Here is an 11,025-nt window from a genome sequence, read left to right on the forward strand (position 1 = left end):
TTTTTATAGTTTAAATTTAGGAAAAAATATTGACCTTACATTTGTATACAATATATGTATACTTCATGAGTAAGACACAAACATATGGCTATTTTTTAATTGATTTGGGGAAATTTGAAATCAGTATGGCTTAGCCTTGCTTGTCAAGGCTTTTTGTAAAAGTATTTCTCTGGGGGAAAAAAAGAGGCAGTAGTAAAACTGTCTTGCCCATGGAAAGGAGGTAAGGGTTCCACTCGGCAAACTCTCTACTCCAGAAAACATAGAAGGAAGCAGACCCATGGTAGCTCTTGAATAGCAGCATTTCAGCCTAGGAAGTCCCACCTTCCCAGGAACCTGGGTCCACATTCTGCACTTGCCACTCCCTCCCTCCCACTGACTCACAGTTAAGTTTCCAGTGCAGATTGTGGGCGGCTTGGGTGTCAGAAAATCTGAACTATTTTTACATAAGAACTGGTACATCAAGAAGTTTTAAGTTATTATAAAACACACACGCACACAGACTTTAAAAATCTCCTGAAACAGGACATTACGAAGTCTCCACAACCCATCAATTTTGGAAATAAAGTATCATACGTTGCGATGGCCCTTGTACCAGGAGGTAAAGATCACCTAATGGTTCTTGAAGTTGCCTTACTCTCAATGAGGTCCACGTTGTCATTTTACAGGTGTCATAATCACATCCAAAGATGGACACTTATATATGGCAGGGCTGGCAGAGAACAACATAAACTATTGTTATTGGACATTTCATTATATTTTCCTTTATGTGCTCTAAAAATACCCATTTTTATCTTGGGAGAAGAATCAGCTTTAAAAGGCACACATCACGTGGCATCTCATGTCTCCTTGGAGCCTCATAGTAACTGCTTGGATACCTCTGGCAATGTGTCACTAACCTGAACAGTATCACTATGTCCCTCTGGCCTCTACATGGGGGAGCCTTTCCTGGTTGCTCTATAGAAGATGCCTACTTAATCTGGGAATCAAGCAGTACTTTTACAGGAAAGTGTTCTCTGACCTTCCTGATTGGGTAAATTTTCATATTTTGTACCTCTCCATCTAGTTCTGGTCACAGACACATCTTTATATTTGTTTATTGAATTATTCATATTCTATCCCTGTCTCTGTCTCTGTCTGTCTGTCTGTCTGTCTGTCTGTCTGTCTGTCTCTCTCTCTCTCTCTCTCTCTCTCTCTCTGTGTCATAAACTCTAAAACACTGAATCAGGTACCTGAAACAAAATAGTTGTTCCATATACATTAGAAATGAATAGAGGTCTAAGACGAATCATTAACACCAGTACTCATAGATCATGGTTCAAGGCCAATCAAAACAAGGAAAAATCAGTGAGATCCCATCTCATGCAACAATATGAGTTTGGTGGTATATGAGAGGCACATGTAAAAAAAGCATACATAGGAAGCATAAGCAGGAAGATTGTGATCTAATCTAGATCACAAAATGTGGGGCCCTATCCAAAAATCTAGAGCTGAGGATGTTGCTAAAGTAGCAGAAGGGCACTTGCCTAGCCAGCATGTAGCCCTGAGTTCAAACCATAGTACTATAAAACAAAAAAAAGAAAAGGAAGGGAAAGGAATGAAAATTGGACACAAAAGTTAGAGTCCTCCTAGACTGTCCAGATTTATTGGAGGTTTTTCAAGCCTCAGGCTCATGCTGCTCAGGCTCCTGAAGCCTGTGTAAGAGGGAAGACCCTGCTGTCAGATGTTCACTGAAAGGACTTGTCGCTACTCTCCTCGGCTACCTTGAGGGCTGACCCCTTAGTGGCTGCATCTCTTCATATCATCTTTTCTACATATCTATGTAACACAGAAAGGCTCTCTGTAACATTTGGGGTTTGGAGTTATGGGCAGTATCCTTGGAAGGTAGGGAGGTGGACAGTAAAAAAGAGGGCATCTGGAGAAAGAAGGTGATTGGGTAAAGTATAGAGCAAATGAGCAAAGAAACCAGGAGAGTCACATCTACATAGTCAGACCTGTTGGGTGGGGGAAGACAGGAAAGGTCAGGGAAGAAAGAGAGGAAGAAGCCATGATGTTACAGACTTCAGTGACAGATTACAGAGCAATTGTGGAATGAATGTATGGGAAAATGGGAAGAAAATGGGATTGTTGAGGTGTATGTTCTGAGTTATGAAGGGGATTCCGAAGTATTTGGTGAAATATCACTGTTGGGCTGGGCTTCTGATAAGCCATTTTCTGCAAAGACTAGAACACTCAGAGCTTCAGAAATGCATTAGCCTCATGAGGCTTACGAATACCTAGACAAAGGTCTAGGTAGATATAATTCAAACTGAATAACAGTATCCCTGGACAAAGCATAAAGTTGGAAGTGGACCCATGACATTCAACTATGAACTACAACTTCTGTACTTACAACATTGTTCTACAACCCATGCTGCTCATATAATTTTTAAAGAATGAGCACAAGCAGTACAGCATGCTCATGTCAGTGAAGAATAAAAAACACTCCATCTTCCTACGATGCTTATCTGGCTACTTGGCGATACAAGAGGAACACAATGCTTTAGCAAGGCTGTTCCTGACTTTAAGTGTGCCCAATAACTGAGTTGCAAGTTTAGGCATTTGAATGGAAGAATGGCAAGTGATTTGCACAGCTTCAGGTCTTTCAGTATTCAAAGAAAGCAGTGTACTCCAGGTAGATTTCTGTTATTAACAGTGGCTGCTTTAAAAACACAATTCTTTGCTCATCATTCATTCTTGGATACAATCATTTATGCACTCACCAAATATATTGTCTCCTAATACATTAGATCCTGTGGAGTCATTTTGAGCCTTACCCCTCTGAATTTGAGGTGAAGGTACTGGAATTTGAACCCAGTTTTACTCTTGTTAAGCAAGTACTCTACTACTTAAACCGTGCCTCCAGCCCATTTTGCTTTTAGCTTATTATTTTCAAACAAGATTGTACATTTTTCCTAGTGAAAGATCACAATTGTCTTATCTATACCCTCCCCATAGCTGGAATCATAGCTGTGTAATACCATTCTCAGCTTGAATTGTTTAGTTAAGGGCTTGCCTGGTCTACCTCCTACCCATGATCATCCCAAACTCTGCTTCCCAAGTAGCTAGGATTACAAGCATAAGCTACCATGCTGAGACCTGCTGTGTGCACTTTAGAGTCTCTAGTTGTAAAACACCACCCCCTACCATCTAGAGCTAGCCAAGCAATGGAGACTTAACCTTAGGATTTGGATGTTTGTTTCACCAAGCTTATCTGCCTCTTAGACATCTCTACTTACTGCCAGGCTGACCTACAGTGTATCTACCAGTTTTGGGACTATACCCAGTGGCTTCAATAAAGCAAGACTCTTCAATGAGAAATTGCAATCCATAAAGTCCAAAATAGGTTCAGGACCCCTGCACAACAGTGGGGTCAGGATCCAGTGATAGTCCTGTTAATATTTAATTTCACAGTCCTCAACATCCTGGAAGACACTCTGGGAGGCTACTTACAGCCATCATGCTGCCATGAAGGCCAAAGCTTCACATAGACAAGTCAGAGGGTGGGAAAGAGGAGCCCTCATCCCCCAAATCTCCAACCTCAGATCCTGCCACCTTGCATGAGCCAGTTTGTTCACAGCATTCTAGAGGACATGACGATTCAGGCTGGGAGTTCAGAGCTCAACCTGTTTGTTAAATCCGTACAGATCTTTCCTTAAGTGGAAAGAAGAGCAAGGAGAGACAGACAGACAGACAGACAGACAGAGACAGAGACAGAGACAGAGATTCTAAAATAAATGCACAAATACAAACCAAAGAAATAGACGCAGAGTCACCATGCATTGCATTTTGGGTTTTATTCTTGCCAAAGTTTGAGAGTAGCGCTACTCTGGCAGGCTGCCTTGATAAGAAGCAGAGGGTGGAGCGAAAGTACTAGGTTCTGCATCTCTGGGAGGAACAGGGTAGGTGTGGGAGGGTGGAGAGTGTTATGGGACACCGCAGGGCAGTGCGCTTTGGACCCCAGCTTGCTCATCTTTGGTTTTTAACAGCAGCAATCATCTCCATGGTCACAGCAGGCCGGCCCTCTGGATCTCATGGGGATAATTCCCAAGCAGCAGCACCCAGAGCCACAGCACCCAGAGCTACAACACCCAGAGCCGCAGCACCCAGAGCTGGAACATCCAGAACTGCAGCACCCAGAATCTTCACAGCCTCCTGTGTTACAGCTTTGGGGCCTCTGGACCCAGCGTCTCAGAGGACTCACCCCGAAGGTCCGGGGAGCCAGGCAGCAGTAACTGGTAGAGCAGGGAGCAGAGCAGGGGTCAGGGACACAGCAGCCCTGGGAACCTGAGCCACCCGCTGCAGAGCCTTGAGTGTAGTAGGTCTGGCCAGGAGCAGAGTACTGGACATAGTATGTCTGGGTCTGGCAGGGAGCTGGGTATTTGACATAGGTAGTCTGGCAGGGAGGGGGGGCACTTCACATAAGTCGTTTGGCATGGAGCTTGGCACTTCACGTAGGTCTGGCAGGGAGGAGGGCACTTCACGTAGGTTTTGGTCTGGCACGGAGGTGGGCACTTCACGTAGGTCTGGCATGGAACTTGGTATTTCACATAGGTTTGAGCTGGCACTGGAGCTACGTATTTCACAACGGTTTGAGGCTGGTAAGAAGCGGGCCCTGCAACATAGGCTCCTTGAGTCTGGGCAGAAGCCTGGGAATTCAGAGACGCGCCACTGACAACTTGCCCAGAGTTCATTCCCGAGCCTTTCACACAAGATGGAGGGAATTGTGGCTGCTTCTGCTGGTCACACATCTTGATGTGGCTTTGCAACACCTGGAAAGAAAGACTCAATCAGAACTATGAAAGTAGCAAGGTTTTCAGGGAAACCTTCAGTGTTCTCTTTGGACAGATTGGTGGCCTTCTCAAAGAGGTCATTTACGCCCAGTCTATGTACCTGTCCTGTGCCGGTCGCTCACGCCTGTAATTCTGAGTATTTAGGAGGCTAAGATCTGAGGATCACAGTTCAAAGACAGTCGAGCTAAAAAAGTCCAAGAGACACTTATCTCCAATTAACCAGTTTTAAAAAGCCAGAAGTGTAAATGTGGCTCAAGTGGTAGAGCACCAGTAGTGAACAAAAAAAGCCAAGCAAGAGTACGAGGTTCTGAGTTCAAGCCCCAGTACTGGCGCAATAAATAGACAAACAAAGAACTAAAATAAATTTTAAAAGACAATAACCTGCCAGTAAGACCAGATATGAACCAAGGCTCATAGGTCTGTTTACTGTGCCTAAATGACTTTGGACAAGTCTTTGCTTCCCCCTCTAGGGCTCAAATTTCCACAGCTGGAAATGGAGGACTTGAAGGAGTAATATCTTCATTTTTAACATTCCATGCCTTCTCCCTTCTTATTCCCTTGAATATCCATCTGGCAAATCAACCTTAAAAATCACTAATCCTCAGCCAGCTTCCCATTGCCCGCAGCTCTCTCCCAGGTGGCTTGCCCTTTTCCTTCTGCCCAGCCAGGGAGTCCCAGGAAAGGCACATGTATGTCAATAGGCATTGATCTAACTTGCATCTCAAATAAGTTTGGGAAGGGAGTGAAGAATAAGAACAAAGTTGAATATCACCTTGGATCAGTCAGATATAATTTTACTTCATTAGTATGTCGATCCAAGAAAAGACTGAGCAAATGCCTTGACAGAAGAGAAATGGAAACTCAGTCTCCTGAAATCCCTCCCCACATAAAACTATTAGCTCAGCTCCTACCTCTCCCTTTCCTCTCAAGCTCCAGGCTCCGTACTTCCCACCAGGTACACCATCCTCTTCTGTCATGGATGACCTGCCCATCTAGTTCCGGCTTACCCTTCATCCCACAGCTCTCCATTCCAAGTTCAGCCTGGCTCTGTTCCTTGCTAAGACCTTGTTCCCAAAGACTTACCTCCTTTCTGGACAGAAGCAAGACTGGAAGAAGCCAAAGATCTGAGGATCTGGCATTTGGGGAGACTTTTTATAGGACGACAGTGAAGCAATTCAATGCCATCTAAATGAAGCACCAGAGATCACGAGGCCGAGGGTTGGTGTTGCATTGGCGAGATTCCTCCCCAGTTCATCTGGCTCTTCAGTCAGAGACAGGGCATGTCTCTACTTGACATTGAATTTTCCTAAACATAAGATAAGTGAGTGCTACTGTCTACTTCATGAAATGAGACCATCTTCTTTTCCTAGAAGTTGTGATCGGTTCCTATGAAGTCTTTCCTAATTTTAGACCACTTGGCTCTTCAAGGATTTGTCCAAGATTTGATTAGATTCTCAATGTTTTATGTACCATGCCAAAAGATACACGTGTCTTCCCAGCCTAATCTATTATTTTTTATGATGGTTTTGTTTATGCTGGTCTGGGTTGCTAGGCATGAAGAGTTTGGCCCAATTGGTCTCTAGTTCAGTATGAAAGCAAGATCTCCAAGAAATACTATTTTGCAATGTACTGTTGGGTTATTTTAAGTTCACTTGGGAATTGGCGTGGACTCCTGATGAATCAAGGCTAAAGATTTAGTATTTAGCCATTCCTCTCGATCTTCTCTGTGATCACTCCCTTCCTTGCCTTTCTGGACCTTTCTGGCCTCATTTCCAGGACTAGATTCCAAATAACCTTAAGGGCAGAGGAATTCCACACAAATGAGTATCATGTGATAATAATACTAGTAAAACCAAACATGTAGTTGAACGCTTTTATGTGCCTAACATTTTATGAGATAACTACATTATTTACAGATGGATACATTTCACACCCCGAAAGATGGAGTCACTCAGCAGTCAAACCAAGTAAGTAGACTCAGTTCAAGTGCTGGCAGTCTGCTTTCATAGCTATGATCTTTATCACTGTGCTACTGTATATATGCTCTCTATATGCTGCCTTTTCTATCTGGGCATTACATCATCCTCAAATCCTTGCCAATTTACCTTTCCCCAATGGAGTAGATGCAGAAAGAGTGGTGGAAAAAATATGTATTGAGTACTTACTATGTGCCAAATACTATTCTGGACTCCTTTTTCTGTGTTTGATCTTTGCAATAGCCATGTAAGGTAAGCTATGTTAGTTCCATTTTTACGTAAGAGGAAACAGACACCTAAAAGTTTAATTATTTCACCAGTGTCATCCTTATTAGTAGGCAATAGTGGAACTCAATCTTTTAGCTAAAGAGCCCATAGTCTTTCCATGGAGTCATTGTGGATCATCCATTATGGGACGTTGTCCTGGGAATGACCCTAGCACTGGTTCCAAATATTGTTCCCTCACATTAGCCAATCCAGTCTTCATCATGGCCCCTGTGACCTCTCAGATAAAAGGTGCTCTTATATTTGTCCAACATACGTCCTCAGTTCCCTAAGACCCATAGGCCTTAGCTCTCCTATCTCCTAAGCAAAGGAAAATGCCACTAGACAGCAGACCTTCCCTCACCCCAAGCCAGGTCTTACAAGCTTTATCCCTTAAAAAATTTGGAGGAGTCTAGAAAGAGAAGTCCTGACCCAAATTTGAAAAATGTTCTAGCTCTTCTTGTCATCTCTCCTAATGGGTTGTTATGCAGCATTGCATCCCCTGTGAAATCTAACAGCCTCTCATCTTGGTGGTGGTGGTGGTAGAGGAGGAAGAGCAGGGATAATGAGAAGGGACATTGTTCCAGGCTATTCCACTCCTGATATCATAAATGTCTTATCTCAACACCAAGGGGTGACATTTTGTGGAGGAAAGGGGAAAAAAATCTCTTATTAGGGTCAGAGCCATCATAAGACAGCTTGTCAAATTTAGTATTAAAGACAGAGTGTCAAACAACAACAATAAAGACAAAACAAAATAAATAATATGCCCAAGATTACATAACTAGAAGTAATAGAACCAGGGTTTGAACACAGGTATGGAAATCCACATTGTTTATTTCTACCACATTATCTTGCTTCTGCTTAAAATCTATGATGTTTTAGGACCTATATGCTTTTATTTCAGTGCACACAGGCAGTCAGGAAAAACCCTCTATATTGTATGCATGCTGGTACAGCTCTACTTGATAGCAAGGAAAATGCCCTTGAAGGCCACACATTTTAGAGCATGTCCACGAAAACAGGAGAGGGGAGGTCACAAATAGGAAGAATTGAGCTCTTATCCTGACCTTCCTCTGTTTTCTCCTATGATTCCACAGCTGCTCCTGGACATAATATTCTTTGATTGTTGGGGGCCTGCTCAACAAAGGAAATGCATACTTCTACAACTTTGCTACCTATGAAGTTATTCCTACAAGATTATAGTTTTTTAAGAGTTGCTGTGAACTCATTCACTAGATATCATCACTAGACCTTGGACACATTAAGTAAACAAATGAACTAATGAATTGGCCAATAGGAATGCTTTACATTGAGAGCCCAAAGCAAGCCCCTCCTCCTGTGGTTGAATGATGTCCTGTCCTTAGCCAATCTGTTCGTGTCCTACCATCTGGGAGCTCACTGGCTGGCTTACTTCCTGGTCTTGGGGGTGAGGTCCTCACTAATGGTTTTGACATCTGCAGGCAGTGCCAACATCTCTGGTGAGAGATACTGTGTCCATGTGCCACCCTAACAGGTGGGTGGGTTGTGCCCCACCTATTTTATAGGCTAAGGGAGGTAAGGCATGGAGGAGTCAGATGACTGGTGCCAGTGCCAAGATGAGTCATGGGGTTATTCCCAAAGGACTCCAGAACCTCCCTCCCATTTATCCTTTGGGTCATACTCTCGACATAGACTGACAGACTTAAGGATTCATGCAATAACAGTCCAGAAGACTGACAGGATAATAGGTAGAGAGAATCGTCTCTGAGCTGGAGGGGATTCCATGGGGTCTTGTCTTGCTCATCATCCAGCCTAGTGAAATGTTCTTCTTAGAAAGATCTACTGATTTTTAAAAGCTCTCTGTGGTTCTCCTGGTAAGCTTGTTGCATGACTTCCTACCTGAATTGTTAGGAACTGTGTATCAGATTCTTACCCAGGTCTCTTATGTATATATCCTGACTATCCAGATGTTAATCATGAGACTCAAGGAGGGGGAGTGTGGAAAGAGGGCTTTTCTTTCAGTTCAGATGAACTGCATCCCAGAAGGGTGTGAGCTGTTACTTCATCGCAGCAGTACCACACGCACCTCTGCCCTTCCCTATCCCAACACTCTGCTCTGGAAACCACAGAACCAGACTAACAAATAGCTCTCTCTTTAAATCATTAAGAAATAATATATTAAAGTTTCAATTATCAGTAAGGAAAATGCTGTACGTTCTGTACAGATCCGATTAATGTCCAAACAAGCTATGTAATAGAACGTAATTCTTCATTTCATATGTAATTAGGAGTATAAAAAGCAAGATAAATTGGGTGCTGGTGGCTCATGCCTGTAATCCTAGCTACTCAGGAGGCTGAGATATGAGGATCGCAGTTCAAAGCCAGCCCAGGCAGGGAAGTCCGTGAGACTCTTATCTTCAATAAAGCACTAGAAAACTGGAAGTAGCACAGTGGCTCAAATGGTAGAGTGCTCACCTTGAGTTGAAGAGGGCAAGGGCAGCACCGAAGCCTAAAGTTCAAGCCCCACGACCAACAAAAGAAAAAAGAAGCAAGATAATTTTTGACAATTAAGAAAAAGTAAGACAATTTACCTAAAATTTATCCATTTCACCACAGTCAGAATGGGTGATGAGGGTACTGAGGAAAAGTAATGCTTACACATTGTTGACAAGAATATAAGTCAGTTCAGCTACTACAGAAATAAGCATGGAGGCCTCACACACAAAATGAAACTTAAAAAATCATCTAGGGGGGGCTGGGAAGGTGGCTCAGTGGTAGAGCGCTTGCCTTGCATGCCTGAGGCCCTGGGTTCGATTCCTTAGCACCACATAAGCAAAAAGAAAAAAGCCGGAAGTGGCACTGTGACTCAAGTGGTAGAGCACTAGCCTTGAGCTGAAGAGCTGAGGGACAGCGCCCAGGCCCAGAGTTCAGGCCCCAAGACTGGATCCAAAAAAAAAAAAAAATCAGCTAGGTACCAGTGGCTCATGTCTGTGATCCTAGCTACTCAGGAGGCTGAGATCTGGAGGATCATAATTTGAAGCCAACCCAGGCAGAAAAGTAAATGAGACTTATATCCAGTTAATCAGCAAGAAGCTGTGATGAAGTATGGTTTTAGTAACAGAGCACCAGCCAAGCTTGCAAACCTGGAGCCCCGAATTTAAACCTCCAGTACTAGCAAAAAAAAAAAAAGCATTAAAACTAGAACCAATATACTCCTGGATGTATAAATAAAAGTCATCCTACAATAGCGATACCTGAACACTCATCTTTATTGTGGCACTATTCCCAATAGCCAAGTCATTAAATCAGACTAGGGGCCCTTCAACATATAAATGAATAAAGGAAATATTAACTATATATATATGTGTGTGTGTGTGTATGTATCTATGTATATATGTTTCTATGTATCTATATATGTATAGATGCATACAGATAAAAGAAATGTTACATATATGAGTTTATTATATATAATAAATATTACATATATATCAACATAATATCTAATGATTAAAGGAAATGTTTTATGTATACATATATATAAACTCATATATATATATATTCATATATCTTCACTCATAGAGAAAAAATTATGTCATTTAACCAGAAAATGAGAACTGGAAATCATCATGTTAAGCAAAAAAAGATATCTAGCCTCAGAAAGATACTATTGCATGTTTCATATATGCAGTCTAGATTTTACAAAAACAGATATAGATGTAGAAGACAGATTCCCTGTGGGGATCCACTTGGGGGAGAGAAGGGGTTGAATCTGTTCTGTAAGCTGTTACTCCATGAGGGTGGAGTTGGAAGGACTGTTTATTTTCCAGCATTCTGAGCTAACGAGGCTCTCTGGCAAGTCCTAGGACTATGAACACAAAACTTGGGTAGTGTTGTTCTGCCCTTGATGCTTCCAGATTGTTGAGTAACTCAAAAGTGCTCTTTTTACTTCTTTGGCCATTCTACACTTTGATAAC

General features: G+C 42.6%; 1 protein-coding gene across 1 annotated transcript; it reads right to left on the reverse strand.

The window, feature by feature from the left end:
• Positions 1-4,018: 4,018 nt before the first annotated feature.
• CUNH1orf68 (chromosome unknown C1orf68 homolog) lies at positions 4,019-4,787 on the reverse strand. Its single transcript, XM_042681363.1, is given in 2 exon segments — positions 4,019-4,448; positions 4,450-4,787. Coding segments are annotated over 2 exon segments (768 nt in total).
• Positions 4,788-11,025: the final 6,238 nt, after the last annotated feature.

The sequence above is a fragment of the Dipodomys spectabilis genome, unplaced genomic scaffold, assembly GCF_019054845.1.
Source record: "Dipodomys spectabilis isolate Male_0828 unplaced genomic scaffold, ASM1905484v1 ptg000069l, whole genome shotgun sequence".
In the NCBI taxonomy this organism is placed as follows: Eukaryota; Metazoa; Chordata; class Mammalia; order Rodentia; family Heteromyidae; genus Dipodomys; species Dipodomys spectabilis.